Source organism: Anabrus simplex, chromosome 2 (genome assembly GCF_040414725.1).
Source record: "Anabrus simplex isolate iqAnaSimp1 chromosome 2, ASM4041472v1, whole genome shotgun sequence".
Taxonomy (NCBI): domain Eukaryota; kingdom Metazoa; phylum Arthropoda; class Insecta; order Orthoptera; family Tettigoniidae; genus Anabrus; species Anabrus simplex.
Window position 1 is genome coordinate 864881393 of NC_090266.1, and position 23290 is coordinate 864904682.

At 41.5% G+C, this 23290-nt stretch overlaps 1 protein-coding gene across 1 annotated transcript in view; it reads right to left on the minus strand.

The window, feature by feature from the left end:
* The window catches only part of LOC136863719 (uncharacterized), a 464789-nt gene extending 442189 nt beyond the window's left edge, over positions 1–22600 (minus strand). The window contains exon 1 of the mRNA XM_067140077.2: positions 22187–22600. Within this exon, the coding sequence (XP_066996178.2) occupies positions 22187–22404 (218 nt within the window). The 5' untranslated portion in view covers positions 22405–22600. The remainder of the gene's footprint in view (positions 1–22186) is intronic.
* Positions 22601–23290: the final 690 nt, after the last annotated feature.

A 23290-nucleotide genomic window follows, 5' to 3' on the forward strand; every position in this document is an offset into this window, starting at 1 on the left:
GAGGAATTCCCCTCTTAATTATTACAGTCAGCTAAAGCTTCACCTACTCTAATTCTCTGAGTTCTATTTTCTAGAAATATAGCAACCCATTTAGTCACTCTTTTGTCTAGTACAATTAAACTCATTTTTGCTAGTAGTCTCCCATGTTCCACCCTATCAAATGCCCTAGATAGGTCAATCGCGATACAGTCCATTTGACCTCCTGAATCCAAGATATCTGCTGTATCTTGCTGGAACTCTGTGGTGTAGTGGTTAGCGTGATTAGCTGCCACCCCCGGAGGTCCGGGTTCGATTCCCGGCTCTGCCACGAAATTTGAAAAGTGGTACGAGGGCTGGAACGGGGTCCACTCAGCCTCGGGAGGTCAACTGAGTAGAGGTGGGTTCGATTCCCACCTCAGCCATCCTGGAAGTGGTTTTCCGTGGTTTCCCACTTCTCCTCCAGGCGAATGCCGGGATGGTACCTAACTTAAGGCCACGGCCGCTTCCTGCCCTCTTCCTTGCCTATCCCTTCCAATCTTCCCATCCCTACACAAGGCCCCTGTTTAGCATAGCAGGCGAGGCCGCCTGGGCGAGGTACTGGTCATTCTCCCCAGTTGTATCCCCCGACCAAGAGTCTGAAGCTCCAGGACACTGCCCTTGAGGCGGTAGAGGTGGGATCCCTCGCTGAGTCCGAGGGAAAAGCCGAACCTGGAGGGTAAACAGATGATGATGATGATGATGATGATGATGATCTTGCTGGAATCCTACAAGTTGAGCTTCAGTGGAATAACCTTTCCTAAACCCGAAATGCCTTCTATCGAACCAGTTACTAATTTTGCAAGCATGTTGAATATAATCAGAGAGAATGCTTTCCCAAAGCTTACATGCAATGAATGTCAAACTGACTGGCCCGTACTTTTCATCTTTATGACTTATTTTTTATTTCTTAATGCTATTTGTTCGGGGCGTCGACCCAGGTGGATCTTTTGCCCCTCCTGGCACCATATTGTATGAAACTGCGTGTAATTGGAATTGCGGTGATGTGGAATGTTGTATGGGAGGAAAGGAAGATAAAGGACGTCACAAACCCCCAGTCCCCAGGCCAGGGATATTAATCATTACAATTAAAAAACCCTGACCCGGCCGGGAATCGAACCCGGGGCCGCCGGATGCGTTGTCCCCCTACACCGCGGGGCCGAACTACACAGGGGCTACTATAGCAACTTTCCACGCACCGCCGCTAGGATTATCACGGCCAAATGAACGGTGTAAACTTTATTAAATGTGTCACCAAGAAGCTTGCGCCCAATCCACCCCATTCATCTGCAGTTGTGTTAGATAATGCACCCTATAATTGCACATAGTTAGAAAATCCACTCACAAAGTACTCTGTGAAATCAGGTATGATATCGTGGTTATGGAACGAAGAAGTAACTTGCAGCGTGTCCATGAGAAAAGAAACACTTTACACATTAGTAGAAGCCAATCGAAATAAAGATAGGCCAATGTTGCTGAAGAGTGACCGTAGGTCAGTGATCGCCTAGTCTTCACGGGCCGGGCTGAGTAGCTCAGATGGTTGAGGCGCTGGCTTTCTGACCCCAACATGGCAGGTTCGAACTTGCCTCAGTCCGCTGGTATTACGTCAGCCTCGTGTGAGTGGATTTACTGGCACGTTAAAGAACTCCTGCAGGACTAATCGCGGTACCTCGGCTTCTCCGAAAACCGTAAACGTAGTTAGTGGAAGCAAAGCAAATGACATTACTATTATTATTATTATTATTATTATTATTATTATTATTATTATTATTATTATTATTATTATTATTAGGCATCACGAGATACGTTTCCGTTAAGCCAGCTTTGAAGTGCTCTAGCCCCGTCACTGGGCACGGCTCGGCAAGAACGAGGCCTGAATAGTCAGTGCTGCCGGCTATTGTACACTGAGGCCCAGTTTCATCAACAAATGTTAGTACTTAACAAGGTGTTAAATCATTTTAACATACAATTTAAGAAAATTTGTGTTTCGTCAACAACTGTTAACATTAACATATGTTAAACTGCATATTAAAGTTAACATCAGCCATTTCCCATGTTAAATGGCTAACATTAGCATTTAGCAACCTGTTCCAAAATGGCTGTTGTGAATCTCCCTTTAGATGCAGAATTGCTCTATTTAGATCTTTTACACAATCTTGATCGAAGAAGAGTTCAGCGACGTAATCACTTTGAAAATTTGACGGATGCAGAATTTCTTCGTAGATACAGGTTATCGAAATAGTCGTTGCTAAGGTTGTTGACGAAGTTCGAGTGAGGTTGGAATATCCTACGAAGAGAAACTTACCTCTTTCTCCAATATTGCAGGTACTGATAACATTACAATTTTTTGCTACTGGTTCTTTTCACATAATGGTTGGAAACAATGCTGGAATTTCTAAAGCCACTGTTAGTAGAGTTGTTTGTCGATTGTCTGCAGCAATAGCATCCATGAGAAGGAGGTATGTAACATTCCCTTCAGTAGAAGGTCTGTAAATTATCCGCGACTTCTATGAAATAAGCCGTTTTCGTGGTGTTCTAGGTGCAATAGATTGCACACGTGTAAGAATCCTATCACCTGGAGGCAATAGGGCCAAAATATATTGTAATCAGAAGGGATATTTCTCGGTTAATGTTAATGTTCAGGTGATTAGTGATCCTAACCTCCAGATCAGGGACTTAGTTGCTAGGTGGCCTGGTTCTGTACACGACAGTACAATATTTAACAACTTCCATATCAGAGCACAGTTTTAAGTTGGGACAATTAACAAAGGGATTTTTTTAGGTGATAGTGGATACCCACTAAGAAAGTATCAATAGATGTTGAATCCCATAGGGAACCTGAAATATTTGTCCCGAATGAGTAAATTTATAATACCAATATAAATGGTCCATTATTGGACAGTATAAATTTTCCAGCTAACTCATATTGGGAGAGTTAACAGTCGATTAGTTAACATTTCACAAGAAAAGTTTGATGAAACGCAAGAACTTGACAAGATGTTAAATTTTTAACTCGGTATTAACTAACTACTTGTTAGTATATATTTAACATGTGTTGATGAAATCGGGCCTGAGTGTTGCACTGTGCTGAGTGTGAGATTTTCGCTGACGTCTTTGTTACAATATGATATTCTATCCTTCCAGAAGTATATTAAATCCGTGTGTTAAGGGGAGTACGTACCTCAATTTTTGCAAAAATTTGCGAATTTCATTTTAATGTTTTTTAGTATTCTTTGGTATGTGTACAATAGAACACAGTTTTTTATTTCAGTGAAATCGCGTTACAAGTGCCCATAATTTGGATATTCCATGGCCCCTCCCATTTACAAATGCCACGCCCTCTTCTGACTCTAGGCTGGGTTTTACTTTTTGATAACTTTCTAGTTCTAGGAAATAAAAGTCCATTAGTGAACCGCATAGACTATGTTGGAGCTTCTCATCAGTCGAAATCGTATGAAGAAAAGTTGCCCACAGCAACAAATATCCAAAATAGCACAAACGGCATCAGTACCGAAACTTGCCCAAGATTAGACAGAAAAAGAGAACAAACTAACATTAAGTTTTCCAGGATATTATTATACCGTATGATGTACAGATAATATCTACGATCTGAATACGTTTAATCCACCTTCACATTTTTTTACAGGTAATCTCTTTATTCCAATTTCAAGTTATAGCAATATTAGGCTAGATTTTTCTTCAAGGTTTTTATGTTAGCTTCTTATTTCGGGTTACTGAGTTGCTTGTCGTGGTTCTTGGTGCACGTATAATAAAAACAAGGAAACCTACAAACTCCATGGACTTCCAGGAGGAGTGATGCTTCTGATTAAGCCCATTTATAAGGATCTAGCCCATCCCGATTTATTGAAGAAATGTTTGCATGGGAAAACCCAAAATGTAAACAGTAGTATAATGCAGGGATTCGGCGGCCTCCTCCTCCGCCCGCGGCGCGGGAAATTTGAATTTTGGCGGGAAATTTGAAATCTGGCGGGAAATTTGAATTTTGGCAGGAGATTTGAATTTGTAAACAAAGCCACGTGCTTTTTGACAGCTGTCATCGACAACAACGCATCGCTAACCTCACTGCTGCCATCTTGACGGGCCTAAACCTCAGTAGTGCCAACTTAACCTAACTAGCGTGAGGTAAACAAAGCCACGTGTTTTTTGACAGCAACGTGCTTTTTGACAGACAACAACGCATCGCTAACCTCAGTTCTGCCATCTTGACGGGCCTAAACCTCAGTAGTACCAAATTAACCTAACTAGCGTGAGGTAAACAAAGCCACGTGCTTTTTGACAGCCACGTGCTTTTTGACAGATTTGTAAACAAAGCCACGTGCTTTTTTGACAGACAACAACGCATCGCTAACCTCAGTACTGCCATCTTGACGGGCCTAAACCTTAGTGCTACCAACTTAACCTAACTAGCGCGAGGTAAACAAATCCACGTGCTTTTTGACAGCCACGTGCTTTTTGACAGACAACAACGCATCGCTAACCTCAGTACTGCCATCTTGACGGGCCTAAACCTTAGTGGTACCAACTTAACCTCACTAGCGTGTGGTAAACAAAGCCACGTGCTTTTTGACAGCCACGTGCTTTTTTGACAGCTGTCATCCGCCATCTTTAAACACTGTGCTGCCCTCTTAAATTCGTCACCTGTCATCGGCAGTGCTGCCATCTTGGCAGGCCTAAACCTTAGTGCTAAAAACTTAACCTCACTAGCGTGAGATAAACAAATCCACGTGCAGCTGTCATCCGCCATCTTAAATCACAGTGCTGCCCTCTATGTGGTGGCGGATAATTTGAAAAATGCTTTTTGACAGCAGCCATCTTTGAGCACCGTGCTGCCCTCTATGTGGTGGCGGTAAATTCCACGTGCTTTACAAACCTATATGCTTTTCTGACAGCTGTCATCCGCCATCTTTAATCACAGTGCTGCCCGGTGGCGGCAAATTCCACGTGCTTTACAAACCCATGTGCTTTTCTGACAGCTGTCATCCGCCATCTTTAATCCAGAGAGAACAGTACTGCACTCTATGTGGTGGCGGCAAATTCCACGTGCTTTACAAACCCATGTGCTTTTCTGACAGCTGTCATCCACCATCTTTAATCCCGAGAGAACAGTGCTGCCCGGTGGCGGCAAATTCTACGTGCTCTTGTTTGGAAACAAACCTATGCGCTTTTCTGACAGCTGTCATCCGCCATCTTTAATAACAGTGCTGCACTCTATGTAGTGGTGGCAAGACAGCTGTCATCCGCCATCAGAGAGAACAGTGCTGCCCGGTGGCGGCAAATTCCACGTGCTCTTGTTTAGAAACAAATCAACATGCTTTTTTGACAGCTGTCATCCGCCATCTTTAATCACCGTGCTGCCCGGTGGTGGTAAATTCTACGTGCTTTACAAAGCTATATGCTTTTCTGACAGCTGTCATCCGCCATCTTTAAGCTGTAAATCCCCGATTCTCAAGTTGTAAAACAGATTCTTAATCCGAGTTCTTTGACGTCAGGACGGGCAACCGGTCGAAAACAATAGTGTATGATGTAAGAGGCTAGATACTGCCAGTTTTGCGTCAGGAACGGCAACTCAACAAATTCTTGCGATTTAAAATCTTAGTCAGGAAGGGCATCCGGCTGTAAAACAATAGTTCGTGATACAGCGATTTAAAATCTAAGAAGAGCATCTAGCTGTAAAACCCCCGATTCTCGACAGATTCTTAATCCGAGTTCTTTGACGTCAGGAAGGGCAACCGGTCGAAAACAATAGTGTATGATGTAAGAGGCTAGATACTGCCAGTTTTGCGTCAGGAAGGGCAACTCAACAAATTCTTGCGATTTAAAATCTTAGTCAGGAAGGGCATCCGGCTGTAGTGATACAGCGATTTAAAATCTAAGAAGAGCATCTAGCTGTAAAACCCCCGATTCTCGACAGATTCTTAATCCGAGTTCTTTGACGTCAGGAAGGGCAACCGGTTGAAAACAATTATCGAACACGCATCGCGAAGGCAAGAGTGTGCAGCGATATGCGTGTTTAGACTCGCGGATTACGAAAGAAACATAACAAGACTTGAGTCTTAAAACAAATTCTTGCGATTTAAAATCTTAGTCAGGAAGGGCATCCGGCTGTAAAACAATAGTTCGTGATACAGCGATTTAAAATCTAAGAAGAGCATCTAGCTGTAAATCCCCGATTCTCGTGTTAGATTCTTAATCCGAGTTCTTTGACGTCAGGAAGGGCAACCGGTCGAAAACAATAGTGTATGATGTAAGAGCTTAGATACCACCAGTTTTACGTCAGGAAGGGCAACTAGTCTTAAAACAAAACAGATTCTTAATCCTAGTTCTTTGACGTCAGGAAGGGCAACCGGTTGAAAACTATAGTGTATGATGTAAGAGGCTAGATACTGCCAGTTTTACGTCAGGAAGGGCAACTCAACAAATTCTTGCGATCTGTAAAACATATTTTTAACCCCAAGAGAATCGAACCCGAGACTGCCGGGTGAGAAGCATGCACACTAAACCGGACTGTAGGCTATAGGTTACATTTTTTTTTTGTTCCACAGTCTTTGAAGTTGTATCGACGTAGTCATTCTGAGCGATCTGCGGAATGCATGTGTTGGCTGAAATTGTACACGTATCTTCCGGCTGTAGTAGTAACCTTGAACGAAGACACGGTGTGCTGATAAGCGACTTGTAACTCACGAACGTCTTCTTAGCTGAGTAGCATTCAGCCCATGTAAGCTCTGTACGGAGAGGTTAAAACACAGTACCAATTAAGGTTGTAAAATATTCTGTTCTGTAAAACTGAAATAGTCCTCCTCTGTGGTGTAGTAGTTAGTGTGATTAGCTGCTACCCCCGGAGGTCCGAGTTCGATTCTAGCCTGCTCCTACCGAAGAAGCCTGCACAAGGCTTATTGCCTCCATCCGACAAATGAATCACCCTCAACACTCTTGTACTAAAAATCATTTTCGAAGAAGCCTGCACAAGGCTTATTGCCTCCATCCGACAAATGAATCACCCTCAACACTCTTGTACTCAAAATCATTTTCGAAGGAGCCTGCATAAAGTTTAACGCCCCCATCAACAACCCTTACTTAATGCTGGCTTTTTTGCACACCCCGCCTCTTAGATCATACACCATAGTTTTACGACCGATTACCCTTCCTGACTAGGATTTTAAATCGATAACTAGATATCCCGACATAGCCTACTCCTACTGAAGAAGCCAGCACAAGGCTTATTGCCTCCATCCGACAAATGAATCACCATCAAGGTCTTGTACTCAAAAATCATTTTCGAAGGAGTCTGCACAAGGTTTAACACCCCCTATCAACAGCCCTTACTTATTGCTGGCTTTTTTGCGCACCCCGCCTCTTAGATCATACACCATAGTTTTATACGACCGGTTGCCCTTCCTGACTAGGATTTTAAATCGATAACTAGATGTCCTGACATAGCCTACTCCTACCGAAGAAGCCTGCACATAGCTTAACGCCTCCATCCGACAAATGAATCACACTCAACACTCTTCAATCATTCTCGCTACTTCGGAAGATAGCGGGTTCGAACTAGAAGCTGTAAAAAATAGCAAATGCTAGGCGAGGGGCCTGCGCGATCGTCATTACATGATCTAGCTAAATGTAGTTTTAGCTCAATACCTTTAAGTGCCTACAGGTAAGGAATACCGCGTATGTAGCTTAGTACCCTCGAGAAGTTGAGGATCGCGCGCTAACTTTCCAAGGCTCGATCCGCTGCAGAACTCTTAAATTCTGACACCTCGGCATCAACAGGAGGTTCGATTCCGGCTTAAATACATCAGCCTGCGGGACTTCAGGGGAGCTCTTGTTGCATAAACACTTCGTTCCGACTGTACTGCAGTTGTCAGCGATTTTCACATCCGCTTGGTAACAAGCAGCATATTTACTCGCTGCTGTCTGCGCGAAGTGCTCACAGTTCTCTGTATGCGTTTATTACGTACACACATCTCCCGTCTGCTGTGAATATTATTCTTCAGCCTTTATCTTAAGGTAAGGTAGAACTGTTAGTTACTTTTTTTTTGCAAAGCAACTTCTACACTAGACATCTACATTCATATATGTTTGTTCTTTTTAGGTACCGTTCGAAAGTACGCATTTTATTCATCCGAGTAACAGTCTGCAGCACGTGCATTTTTTAAAGGTATGTTTTCGAACTTTGAGTTGTAAAGATAACTAGGTTAGATGATGTACCCTACACTACATTCATGTATGTTTCTTCTTTTTAGGTACGACCAGAATATTATCATTCGAGTTTCAGGCTTGAACGCACGCATTTTATTCATCCGAGTAACAGTTTGCAGCGCGAAGATTTTAAGGTATGTCTGACCTCTATTCGTTGAAACTTGGTTTCTTCTAAAACATCGTAACTTTAAGCTAATCATAAATAGTTGTTCTCTTCAACCCGCATACTATAGACGTGGTTAATTTCAAACACGCGCACATAGCTATGTCTGTCCTCAACAGGCTGAAACTTGATTTCTTCTAAAACATCGTAACTTTAAGCTATTGATAAATAGTTGTTCTCTTCAACCCGCATACTATAGACGAGGTATAATTTCAAACACGCGCACATAGCTATGTCTGTCCTCAACAGGCTGAAAATTGGTTTCTTCTAAAACATCTTAACTTTAAGCTATTGATAAATAGTTGTTCTCTTTAATCCTCACGCTATAGACGAGGTATAATTTCAAACACGCGCACATAGCTATGTCTGCCCTCAACAGGCTGAAACTTGGTTTCTTCTAAAACATCGTAACTTTAAGCTATTGATAAATAGTTGTTCTCTTCAACCCGCATACTATAGACGAGGTATAATTTCAAACACGCGCACATAGCTATGTCTGTCCTCAACAGGCTGAAACTTGGTTTCTTCTAAAACATCATAACTTTAAGCTATTGATAAATAGTTGTTCTCTTCAATCCTCATACTATAGACGAGGTATAATTTCAAACTCACAGCAATGTCTGCCCTCAACAGGCTGAAACTTGGTTTCTTCTAAAACATCGTAACTTTAAGCTATTGATAAATAGTTGTTCTCTTCAACCCGCATACTATAGACGAGGTATAATTTCAAACTCACAGCTATGTCTGTCCTCAACAGGCTGAAACTTGGTTTCTTCTAAAACATCGTTAGTCTATTGATAAATAGTTGTTCTCTTCAGTCCTCACGCTATAGACGAGGTATAATTTCAAACACGCGCACATAGCTATGTCTGTCCTCAACAGGCTGAAAATTGGTTTCTTCTAAAACATCGTAACTTTAAGCTATTGATAAATAGTTGTTCTCTTCAACTCGCATACTATAGACGAGGTATAATTTCAAACTCACAGCTATGTCTGTCCTCAACAGGCTGAAACTTTGTTTCTTCTAAAACATCGTAACTTTAAGCTATTGATAAATAGTTGTTCTCTTTAATCCTCACGCTACAGACGAGGTATAATTTCAAACACGCGCACATAGCTATGTCTACCCTCAACAGGCTGAAACTTGGTTTCTTCTAAAACATCGTAACTTTAAGCTATTGATAAATAGTTGTTCTCTTCAACCCGCATACTATAGACGAGGTATAATTTCAAACACGCGCACATAGCTATGTCTGTCCTCAACAGGCTGAAAATTGGTTTCATCTAAAACATCATAAATTTAAGCTAATCATAAATAGTTGTTCTCTTCAATCCTCATACTATAGACGTGGTATAATTTCAAACTCACAGCAATGTCTGACCTCTATACATTGAAACTTGGTTTCTTCCGAACATCGTAACTTTAGTCTATTGATAAATAGTCGTTCTCTTCAATCCTCATGCTATAGGCCTAACTCACAGCCATGTCCAACCTCTATACGTTGAAACTTGGTTTCTTCCGTAACTTCCACCTAATCTCTATCGGTCGTTCTCTTTTCAGATGTTCCCCTGCTGCGAGGAATGTAATGTAACGTTTGCAAGGCGTGATAACTTCATGCGCCATATGAAATCAAAACACCCTAGCATAACATCTGCTTTATGTAAAGTTTGTAGTGTGTATTTCACTAACGTAGAGCGATACGAGGCTCACTTAGCAGAGGTACATCAAATATCTACTTGCCCTCAGGTAGTAGTAGGGAAAAAGCGTGCAGCTACTGATGTAGCTGTAGAAAGTACTAGTAGTAAAAAACCTAGGAAAAATGAACTTCAAACTATTCACTGCGAGCACTGTAACACTGATGTACCATCTTCGCATTTTCAGGGACACTTACGGAGTAATGCACATAAAAATAATGCGTGTAGAAGTGGTAGTAACGCAAACATCGAGGAAATTAATACAGCATTTAAAAGTAGGATTGCTAGTTACAGAATTCGCACCAGTCAAAAGTTTCAGAGCACTTCAAACTTTTTAAATTGCGTTCAACCGGATGTACAACAGCTTCTTGCTAAATCTTTGTCCAATCATAATTTATTTAAAGTTAATTTTGAACTTTTCGCCTTGTACATTAAAAGCACGGATGAATCCGAAATAACGGACATTAAATCATTTAATACGAAGAATTTTGTCATAAGTCAGTCGACTAATTTTGGTGATGTACTTAGGGATGTTTCTAACATTATTTCAACTAAGAGCGAGGAATTTCAGGAAAAGGAATCAGGGTGGGCTTTAGTTGAAATAATGTATCTAGAAGTTAACATCAATAAGTACAATCCCATGCGAGGTTCATCGTACATCGAGCTGCCGACATGGATTCAGCGAAAAGAAGCTGTTGTAAACATCCAAAACAATGACGAAGCATGTTTTGCATGGGCGGTGATGTCGGCTTTAAATCCTGCGAAATCAGACGTAGCTAAGAGAACATCATCCTATCCACACTATTCAACGCAGCTAAATTTTGATAGTATAGAATTTCCTGTACAGTTAAAAGATATTAAGCGCTTTGAGGAACTAAATAACATTAGTATTAATGTGTATGGTGTAGAGAAAAAGTCTGTAGTAGGTCCTCTGTATTATACATGTCATAAGAAGAGTACTCATGTTAATTTACTCTATATTGAAAACAGTGTGAATAGCCACATTTGCTGGATTAAAAATCTGAGTAGACTTGTTGGTAGTCAGTTGTCCAAAGAAAGGTGTAAAAAGTGGCTATGTGATGGATGCTTGCAGTATTTTAGAACTGAAGATCAGTTAACGAAGCATTCCAAGAATGACTGCAATCATGTACGTACAGAGATACCTACTACAGGCAATAATGTTTTAAAATTTACCAATTTTCACAAGCAGATGTGGGTACCGTTCGTGATTTATGCAGACTTTGAAGCCATCCTCACGCCATGCAACACATGCTCACCTAATCCTGACAACTCTTTCACTAATACTACGCACATGCATGTCCCGTATAGCTTCGCGTATTACATCAAGTGTAGTTACGATAGTACGCTTAACAAGTTAGAGCTGTATCGAGGACATGATGCTGCTAAAGTATTTTTAGAAAGACTTGAAAGTGATGCAGTTCGTCTCGGTCGTATTCTGAATAGTAATATTCCTATGAAGCCACTCACCGAAATTCAGTTAAATGATCATGAACGTGCTACAAAGTGTAGCATTTGTGATGGGGAATTTTCCGAAAATGACCCTAAAGTTTTTGATCATGATCATTTAACTGGTTTCTACAGATGTGCCGATCATTATAGCTGTAATCTTAAGTATAGAGTTCCTAAATTTATCCCTGTAATTTTTCATAACTTATCTGGTTACGACTCTCATTTCATCATTTCACAATTTGGGGCTTCAGATGAAAAAGTAGATATAATCCCTCAGAATAAAGAGCGGTACATTGCGTTTGCAAAGTCTGTAAAAGTAGATGCTGAGCATTCTATAAAACTGAGATTCCTTGACTCGTTTCGCTTTATGGCGAGTAGCCTCGATAAACTTTCTAGTCATTTACAGCCTGAACAATTTACGGAAATTCGACGCGTTTTTCCCGAAGAAGTGCAGTTTAATTTACTTCGGCGTAAGGGTGTTTTTTGTTATGAATATCTCGACTGCTTAGACCGCCTCGAAGAACGTGCCTTACCATCGAAACAATCCTTTTACAGCTCGCTGAATTCAGCAGATATTAGTGATGATGACTATTTACATGCACAACATATCTGGGAGCAGTTCCACATTCAAACGCTGGGTGAATACTCCGATTTATATTTAAAGACAGATGTACTTTTGTTAGCTGATGTTTTTGAAAATTTTCGCTGTGTTTGCATGAACACCTACAGCCTTGACCCATGTCAGTATTTTACTGCACCTGGGTTAAGTTGGGATGCCATGTTAAAACACACGCATGTGAATTTGGAACTGCTCACTGATATTGATATGGTGCACTTTATTAAATCATCTATTCGAGGTGGTCTGAGTCAGTGCAGTGGGCGGTATTCGAAGGCGAATAATAAGTACATGCCGAGTTTCGATTCTAGTCAGGAATCTCGGTATATCGTCTACCTCGATGCTAATAATCAGTATGGGTGGGCGATGAGTCAGCATCTACCGGTGAGTGGTTTCAGCTGGCTGACGCAGTGCGAAATTGATGCTTTACAGCTACACGTCCTAGGTGATGAAGCTGATAAAGGCTATTTCCTTGAAGTTGACTTACAGTATCCTAAAGAGTTACACACTTCTCATAATGACCTACCGTTCTGCCCTGAAAATATGAAGCCCCCGTACATCGCATCAACGACGAAAATGCTCATTGCTAATTTGTGCGATAAATCTAAGTATATCATTCATTACCGAAATTTAAAACAGTGTTTGCAGCATGGTTTGAAGTTATCCAAAATTCATCGCGTACTAGAATTTAATCAGTCACCGTGGCTAAAGCCATATATCGATCTGAACAATAATTTAAGAACGAATGCGGTTAACGAGTTTGAAAAAGATTTCTACAAGCTCAAGAATAACAGTGTGTTTGGTAAGACTATGGAAAATGTTGACAAACGCGTTGATGTAAAATTGATTACAAACTGGGATAATATTAAGAAAAGGTATGGTGCTAACTATTTAATAAGTAAACCAAATTTCCACAGCTGCACCATCATACATGAGAATTTAGTTATTATACAGATGAATCGTGTTAAGGTTAAGTATGACAAACCTACCTACGTCGGCTTTGCAGTACTTGAATTGGCTAAAACACTCATGTATGAATTCCATTACGATTATATGATGAAGAAGTACGCGCATAATGCGCAATTGCTCTACACAGATACCGATTCGTTTATTTATCAAATCAAAACTGATGACTATTACAATGATATAAAGCCGGACTTGGGTAGGTTTGATACAAGTAACTATCCTCCAGATAATCAATATCATCTACCGCTAGTGAACAAAAAGGTTCTAGGTAAAATGAAAGATGAATGTGCTGGGAATATTATCGATTCATTTGTAGGTACTAAATCCAAGTCATATTGCATAAAACTCTTAAATGAATTACAAATAAAGAGATTGAAGGGGGTTAAAAAGAATGTCGTTCAGAATCAGCTAAGTTTTGAAAACTATAACAATTGCATTAAAAGTAATCCGCCTGTTTTGCATAAGCAAATGTCTGTCATTAGAAGCAAGAAGCACCAGTTGTACACTCATTTAATTAGTAAGGTAGCCCTTAATAGCGATGATTGTAAACGGTTTGTCATTCCAAATTCTACCAACACGCTAGCCTGGGGGCATAGTAGTATTGATCGGTACTACTTTACATAAACAATATGCTAGAGGTGTGTACTTACGTTACGCTGTCTTACATCACAATTCACTGTAGGGAGAGGTACGCTGAGAGAGTAGTACAGCAAGTTTAAACTTGTACATTCAAGAATTGCATCGAGAAGTACGCAAACATCACTAGGGTAAAAACGATTCGAGATAAAACTTGTACATACAAGATGTAAATAAATAATGTAGAATTGGCATATTCTTTTATTTTAGGTTAGGTATTACCTTCCTCCCGCTTCTTATTTGCAAGATAGAGTTTTTGTTTATTACTCATAGAAGAAAGAAGGTGTTGAGCAGATTCGTAAGTATGTTATTGTCTAGCTCATGTTGAGAAGAGATTTTTTTTCTAAACAGTGTTTGATTGCAATGCAGTGTCAAACAAGAGCACGTGGGATTTACCGCTACCGGGAAGCACTGTTCTCTCTGATGGCGGATGACGTAAGTAGCTAAAGAGGGCAGCACGGTGATTAAAGATGGCGGTTGACAGCTGTCAAAAAAAAGCATGTTGATTTGTTTCCAAACAAGAGCACGTGGAATTTGCCGCCACCGGGCAGCACTGTTCTCTCTGATGGCGGATGACGTAAGTAGCTAAAGAGGGCAGCACGGTGATTAAAGATGGCGGTTGACAGCTGTAAAAAAAAAAAGCATGTTGATTCGTTTCCAAACAAGAGCACGTGGAATTTGCCGCCACCGGGCAGCACTGTTCTCTCTGATGGCGGATGACGTAAGTAGCTAAAGAGGGCAGCACGGTGATTAAAGATGGCGGTTGACAGCTGTCAAAAAAGCATGTTGATTTGTTTCCAAACAAGGGCACGTGGAATTTGCCACCACCGGGCAGCACTGTTCTCTCTGGTGGCGGATGACAGCTGTCAAAGGTAAGTAGCTAAAGAGGGCAGCACGGTGAATAAAGATGGCGGTTGACAGCTGTCAAAAAAAGCATGTTGATTTGTTTCCAAACAAGAGCACGTGGAATTTGCCGCCACCGGGCAGCACTGTGATTAAAGATGGCGGATGACAGCTGTCAGAAAAGCATATAGGTTTGTAAAGCACGTGGAATTTACCGCCACCACATAGAGGGCAGCACGGTGCTCAAAGATGGCTGCTGTCAAAAAGCATTTTTCAAATTATCCGCCACCACATAGAGGGCAGCACTGTGATTAAAGATGGCGGATGACAGCTGCACGTGGATTTGTTTATCTCACGCTAGTGAGGTTAAGTTGGTAGCACTAAGGTTTAGGCCTGCCAAGATGGCAGCACTGCCGATGACAGGTGACGAATTTAAGAGGGCAGCACAGTGTTTAAAGATGGCGGATGACAGCTGTCAAAAAAGCACGTGGCTGTCAAAAAGCACGTGGCTTTGTTTACCACACGCTAGTGAGGTTAAGTTGGTACCACTAAGGTTTAGGCCCGTCAAGATGGCAGTACTGAGGTTAGCGATGCGTTGTTGTCTGTCAAAAAGCACGTGGCTGTCAAAAAGCACGTGGATTTGTTTACCTCGCGCTAGTTAGGTTAAGTTGGTAGCACTAAGGTTTAGGCCCGTCAAGATGGCAGTACTGAGGTTAGCGATGCGTTGTTGTCTGTCAAAAAGCACGTGGCTTTGTTTACAAATCTGTCAAAAAGCACGTGGCTGTCAAAAAGCACGTGGCTTTGTTTACCTCACGATAGTTAGGTTAAGTTGGCACTACTGAGGTTTAGGCCCGTCAAGATGGCAGTACTGAGGTTAGCGATGCGTTGTTGTCTGTCAAAAAGCACGTGGCTGTCAAAAAAACACGTGGCTTTGTTTACCTCACGCTAGTTAGGTTAAGTTGGCACTACTGAGGTTTAGGCCCGTCAAGATGGCAGCAGTGTGGTTAGCGATGCGTTGTTGTCGATGACAGCTGTCAAAAAGCACGTGGCTTTGTTTACAAATTCAAATCTCCCGCCAAAATTCAAATTTCCACCAGAATTCAAATTTCCCGCCAAAATTCAAATTTCCCGCGCCGCGGGCGGAGGAGGAGGCCGCCGAATCCCTGCATTATACTACTGTAAACGAGTCTTTTAACAGTGATATTTGGAGCCGTGTACCGGTACCTAAAAATATTTTTGTTGGATATAAAACCTTAAAATTAGGAGTACATGATGCTGTTTTATCATTTAATATGGGAAATTCCGTGCAGAATTAAAGTTCTAGAACAGCTGGGGATCCAACCAGGGTGGAATTCGCTCAGTGCGTTTCAAGCTTTTGATGTTCGTCGGACCAAAATGGAGGATAAAAAGCTGTTTATAGTGTAAACCAAGATAAGTCAATGAGAGCAATGAAAAGGAGTCTGGAGGACAAGTAGAATGAGGAATATGCAGCAGGAGGGTTCTGGACTACGCCTCAACTAAGATTTATATAAGCTAAACTTTAAAGTTAATTTCCTCTGCTTTTGTTTTTTTCCTTATATAGGTACGCTCAGTCAAAAAACTATAAAAGGTAGAAATCTGAAATAATTATCAGTGATACTTCCACACCTTCTCTCTGTAAAGCTTTCAGGTTATTTTAAATATGTTCATATATGAGACCAGAAAAAATTATTATTACTCAAATTTTTCATGACATTTTTTTAAATTCGGAAAAAAAATCCATAAAAATAACCATGCATCTAATCCTAAAACTAAAGACAGCACTGTAAAGAACAAAGTTCATACAATAACACTACAAAGTTTCAAATCTGTAGGACAAAGGACCTTTTACCTGAGCGTACCTAAAAACGGAGAAATTACCATTGTCAGCATAGGCAGTATGTACTCCCCTTAAGTAATGACAAGTACCAACATCTAAGTTGTTCACAGCGCATGGGGGGAAGTAGGTGCAGTGCCTTCATTGTGTACTCTCTCTTGTCACACCGGCCGACGGAACTATTAGCGCTTATATCGCTTGGCTTCCAGGATCTCTTTTAACTTCAACTTGTTCTGCTATAGCTTGGTCTAAGGTGAAGCGTGTGGTGCGCGAAGGATACGTGGCCGGGGATTTATCCCTTCAGAAGCTAGGGTACATTTCTCTTAACGGGAAAACTGCTGTAATCAAGACCGACTGGGAAGGGTACTATAGGCGTGTCCGGAAAATGAACGATGAATACTGGAAAAGGGACGTTATTGTGACGGATATCATTGACAGTATGGAGCCTCCGTGGCTCAGACGGCAGCGCGTCGGCCTCTCACCGCTGGATACCGTGGTTCAAATCCCGGTCACTCCATGTGAGATTTGTGCTGGACAAAGCGGAGGCGGGAGAGGTTTTTCTCCGGGTATCCGGTTTTCCCTGTCGTCTTTCATTCCAGCAACAGTCTCCAGTATCATTTCATAGCATCTATCAGTCATTAATTATCACCTTGGGAGTGGCGACCCCATTGTAATACTAGCCTATATATGTTTCATTCATTACATTCCTGACCCGGTCTATGACTGGAAAACAGGTTGTAGGTTTTCATTTTCATCATATAATATCATCAGTATAGTAGTACGTCTGGAACAAAGTAATGATTTCTCTAGTGGATCTGAAGAGTCGAGTTCCGAAAATCAAGAAGTTGAAGAGCACGATTTTCCATTAGCAACATCGCTACTTTAAGGTGAGTACGTACACTTTTCCATACTGGTACCACATTTCTGCCAAGCTGGCGCGCAGACAGTTAAGTCTGCAGTAAGTCGAGGGGTTTGGGCCGAGGCAAGGTCAGTGTGGGAAAGTTGTTGCGCAATCCAAGCATGACTTTCAGTGTTGGCTGAGGGGACGAGTCAATTGATACTATACCGTTTTTCACGAGAGTTTAATCCTAATGTAAACAAATAGGCGGAGCACCTTGCCTTTGCACATGGACATAGACGTAGTTGATTGGAGAAGCAACCGTCGCACTCACTCAACTGTATGCGAGCTCGAGGAAAAGTAGTAGTACGTCGCATTAATTTTATTTTAGTTTATTGCATTCAGAGAGTTTGGAAGAATATGTAATGAAATTAAAATATGGTTATCATATATACCGGTATATATATATATATATATATATATATATATGCATTTTTTTTAATTATAAAATAGTGATTAAATAACGAGAAATGAAGGCACAAGGCGTGGTGTAATACAGGAAGTCTTCTCGTGGTGGGGGAAAGTCCCAAGCTGTAAGGTGTTGCATCTTGCAGCAGCAGTCAGTATTCATAGTGAGAGAAATGGAGCAAGAGGTAGAACCATCCCGTGTAGTGAAGCACAAAAGAGGAAAACCACTCAGAAGTGACCATAGGCAGTGCATTGTGAATGTGTTCAATAAACTAAGTGAACAGAATCCAGGTTGAATCCTTTATTCAGAAGTTCAGATCTTCGCACTGTTGTCGTATGCGATGCGCAGACCTGTACGTCCGAACACGAGACGTTGACGGGGTGGAGGTCGGTTCTACACGCTCAGCGAATCACAGCTCTTTCTCTGGCGGAGGCGTGGACGTGCCCTACCATGTTTACATCAGGATTAAACTCTCGTGAAAATACATATAGAATAGCGGTGCTAGTCTTGTAAAATCCCTACGTAAACAAATTGTTGTTATTGTTGTTGCAACCTCACATAAAGGATTGAAGTATTTGGACCGGTAGTACTGAGTACCCTGCCTTATGAGAGGATGTCATTTAGTGATTGTGGTTTTAAAGGACAAATTAATTTCGATTGACCGTCTCTATGGTGTAGTGGTTAGTGTGATTAGCTGCCACCCCCGGAAGCCCGGGTTCGATTCCCGGCTCTATCACGACATTTGAAAAATGGTAAGAGGACTGGAACGGCTACAGGGGGAATAAGAGGGTTGATGGTGAATTCCACTAAGGTCACTAAGTTTCTGAGACCGGACACATCGGCGCTGTAATAGATCCTCCCGATAGTTGATATGCTCTACATTAGATAGTGACAAGAACAGTTTTGTTAACTTTATTCAGAGCAGTCTCGTAGGTCGAACGAAATTTCCTTACTATTTTCTAGAAAGTTTGAACCCCATTACCCCAATGAAAAAAAAACCTCTAATGATAGAATCTGCACGAAACTAGAAACACAAATCGTGGGAGCAAAAATATCAAGTACAGTATTTATTGCTTTCACTGTTTTAGGATGAACAGAACCAGTAGTGCCAATATAGCAAATTTTCCACTAGACGTAGCAGTTTCGTAATGTTTCTAGTGGAGGCAGGACGGGGGAGGGGGATTAACAAATTACGATGTTCTTGTAGGAATTTATGTATCGATGTATGGTTGTCAATTAACTATGAATCAAACAATCAATCACCACTGATCTGCATTTAGGGCAGTCGCCAAAGTGGCAGATTTCCTAGCGATATTGAAACATCCTTTTTCATTTATGAACAAGGAATTTAGCGGATATTCGTTTCGTCCTTACCGGTTTACCATGACATTGACCATTCTGAACCAACCACATCTGTGGGGTCGCGGGCGTGAGTTGTATAGCACATGGGGTTTAGCCCTGTTTCACGGCCAGATGCCCTTCCTGACCCAAACCCTATATGGAGTGGTGTACTACTCGCGCACCTTTTAGTGATAGATTTTTGTCCGGAGGTGAGGAGTAAGGAGGGAGCTCTCCCGGTTCCGGTAATACTGCCAACTTAATGGAAATTAAATCTGAATCGAATAGATAGTATGATCGACCGATATGAATTTTCTAAAACTTTATTATTTAAGCCAACAACTGTATCACACACACACATTATACTGTATAATACTATATAACATTTCTCGATGCGAATCTCGTTCCTAGCATGAATTCTATAGTTTGGCTTTGCTGTGTAAGCAACAACAGTACTAGTACGTAAAGTGTACGCCAGATGTCCGACGGCGGTGCATAATCGATTCATAGTTTGTGTTCAAAAGTTGCCAATACGAATCTCGAAGATTGCCGCGGTCTACCAATTCAGCACTAGGGTGTCCATCTATCACTAAAAGGTGCGCGAATAGTAATCACTGTTGCGTGTTTCTGTGGTGGTTGGTAGTACAGTGTGTTGTCTGAATATGAAGAGGAAAGTGTTGGGACAAACACAAACACCCAGTCCCCGAGCCAGAAGAATTAGTCGGACGCGATTAAAATCCCCGACGGGCCGGGAATCGAACCCGGGACCCTTTGAACGGAAGGCCTCGATGGCGACCATTGAGCCAAGGAGTAAGTTCAACTTTCTGTGGATATTCAAGTGTTACTTGTGTGTGTCGTGTCAGTTACAGTAAGTGAAATGAATAAGGTGAGATATTTACAAACTAAACATCTGAATTACGAGAACTGATTGTTTGCAAAGGAATTAATCCATCAAGACGAGAACCCAAGTGTTTAGGGATAACAAATAACATATAACATGAACTTCAACAAAAATGTGAACGAAAAATGAGAATCGATGTATGATTGTCAATTAACTATGAATCAAACAATCAGTCATTACTGATCTGCATTTAGGGCAGTCACCCAAGTGGCAGATGTCCTATCTGTTGTTTTCCTAGCCTTTTCTTAAATTATTTCAAAGAAACTGGAAATTTAAGGAACATCTCCCTTGGTAAATTACTCCAATCTCTAAACGAATATTTCCCCAATTTTTCCTCTTGAATTCCAACTTTATCTTCATACTAGCTGATGTACCCGTGCTTCGCTACGGGATTCTCAGAAAGACTGACTTGGTGGTTTTCCTAACTGAATTCAACATAGGTCATTACAAAAACGTTAGTAGGAATGTAGCGATTGAAAGCAATGTTATGATATAAAATACTCGATCAAATGAAAAACCGCACACTTTCTCACTTTCAACGAAGAGTACTACGGTGCCGATCTAACAGTCCAAAGTTCCAGAGCTGGAATAACCAGGTCGCAGACTGCCGTGAACACTCCTCTGTCATTATTCCGTTAAATATGCATACTACTGACCGAGGTATGAGCTATGCTAGTAATGCCATTCCTTGTGCAGCCAGTCCCTGCTATGAATGGTGTGAAAATGTTGCTCATAGGGTCGGTTGGTGCATGCATTTCAGCGGGCTTGGCAGACTGATATGTAATAGCAACTTCTGGCTCGGTGAGGAAAGCAACGGGAAACTACCTCACTCCTCATTTCCCTAGTATGCCTCATCAGTGATGCCTAGGCCATCTATGACAGCTGATGACAGAGCTGTTTAGGATCCAACCATCCTTAGGGCTGAAGACTAAACATACATACATGCATACTACTCAATCCAATCAGTGGCTCAGAGTAGGGATTGAATAGCTCTAATACTATGATGAACCAGTGTGTTACGTACCAGATATATCAGAAAATGTATGAACCAGAGGAATGGCATGCTAAAGAAGAAAGTTATCTTACAACCCAGCTACTTCCCACCAATATACAGGCAGGCTGTTACAGTCGGTACGACCAAGCGAGTTGGCCGTGTGGTTAGGGGCGCGTAGCTGTGAGATTGCATCCGGAGATAGTGGATTCGAACCCCACTGCCGGCAACCCTGAAGATTGTATTCGGGAGATGGTGGGTTCGAGCCCCACTGTCGACAGCCCTGACGATGGTTCTCCGTGGTTTCCCATTTTCACACCAGGCAAATGCCGGGACTGTACCTTAATTAAAGCCACAGCCGCTTCCTTCCACTTCCTAGACCTTTCCTATCCCATCGTCGCATTAGACATATCTAAGTCGGTGCGACGTTAAGCAAAAAAATGTATTCCGTGGTTTCCCATTTTCACACCAGTCACACCAGGCTGTACCTTAAAGCCAGGGCCGCTTCCTTCACACCACTATTCATTTCCTATCCCATCGACGCCATAAGACCTACCTATGTCGGTGCGACGTCAAGCAAATTAAAAAAATCTCGGTACGCTGCAGTAATCCTATCTATCGGGGATGAGAGGAATGAGAAGACAAAAAGCACATCACAACAAACAATGGTCAATGTAGTGTTATTGTTGGGTGTGGGGTAAGCGGTATAAGAAGAAGAAAATGAAAATATTAGGAGGATGAAGCTGTAACGGGTCGATGTCAACGAACAATACAGTGTTACACTGTCTGAAAGAAAATAGCAAGAGGAACAAGACGAGTGAAAAGTGGTGATGAGCTGTTCTCCTACAGGTATTTGACTAAATCAAGCTTCTGGTAATTATCACAGAGCTCCGTCTCTCTAGGTGGTCATATGTTTCCATAATCATAACACTGTAAGTGTATCTAATAGCGTCACCCTCGTATCGGTGTATTTACTGGTACGTAAAAAGAACTCTTGCGGGACTAAATTCCGGCACCTCGGCGTCTCCGAACACCACAAAACGAAGTAATTCGTGAGACGTAAAGCAAAATAACATTAGATTATTCTAATAGCGGCGTTGCAAACCAATCATCAACAAGGATAAATGCTATTACTTGACAGCTGGTATAAAATGTGATGGCTCTACTTACCGAAAGAGATGAAAAACGCCATCCTCAACGACACACCAGACATTCACGAAAACAGGAGCGGAGAGGTTGCCGCCGCATCGCCACTGAAGCCACCCTTCCTTCACGAGGTACTGCTGCTCTGGACCGGTACCTGAACGCTTGCTTTTGGACTTGCGTGGCTTAGATTTTTTCTCCTGCGGAATCTTCCTGTAGGCCCCAGTTGATTTTCCTTTATCCATTTTAGACTGTTTCACATACGCATTATTATGGAACAATATGTTCTGAACTGCTATTTGAGTATACTATACAGCATTTGACACAGCACTCGCTTATCAATACCACTCGATCGTATCGCTTTCTTATGAATGTATTTCGAATTTACGTCACTGTGTAATATTCAAGGCGTTTCAAACCATATTAGTCAATGAAATGCAAAGCATCAATGCTAATAATTCTTAATACACTATCATGTCTGCGTATGTAACTACTTCACATGCTTACTATATCAAGATTAATGTTAGAGCAAGATATCAGTGTATTTTGCCATAAGAGACTAAATAAAACCTTCTCCTGTGCTGGCTCTTTGTCCGTAAAATCTACTTAAAACCACAACATAAACATAATAATAATGTTATTGGCTTTACATACTACGAGCTACTTTTACGGAACATAAACATACATTTTGTGTAAAATTGTACTGAAAAACCGGTATTAAACAACGCAAATTATGAAATCAAACTACATGTCACACACTGAATAAATGAAATCTGTTTGTTATTAGTTACCTCTTCCCGAAGAGAAGGGTAACTAAAAATAACCACAAGTTTCAAAACTTTGATTTAACGCATTCAAAAATTCAATCAACAAGCAAACCTATTTTATGTCACGATTCACACCGCGCCGCGAGTTTCACTTTATTTGTAGCTAACGAAGAACACTTTGCGTTGAGCTCCTGGCAGATCGTAAGCAGCTATTTCAGTCCAACCGCTGTCCGGTTTGACGCCGAGGCCCGACACTGCCGCTACCAGAATATACGTGCGTGTTCCACCGCTACACGGAGCTAACTAGTCTTGTTCAGCGCGCCAGCCTCTCCAAGCGGCAGCCTCCCCACCGTGACACCTAGAG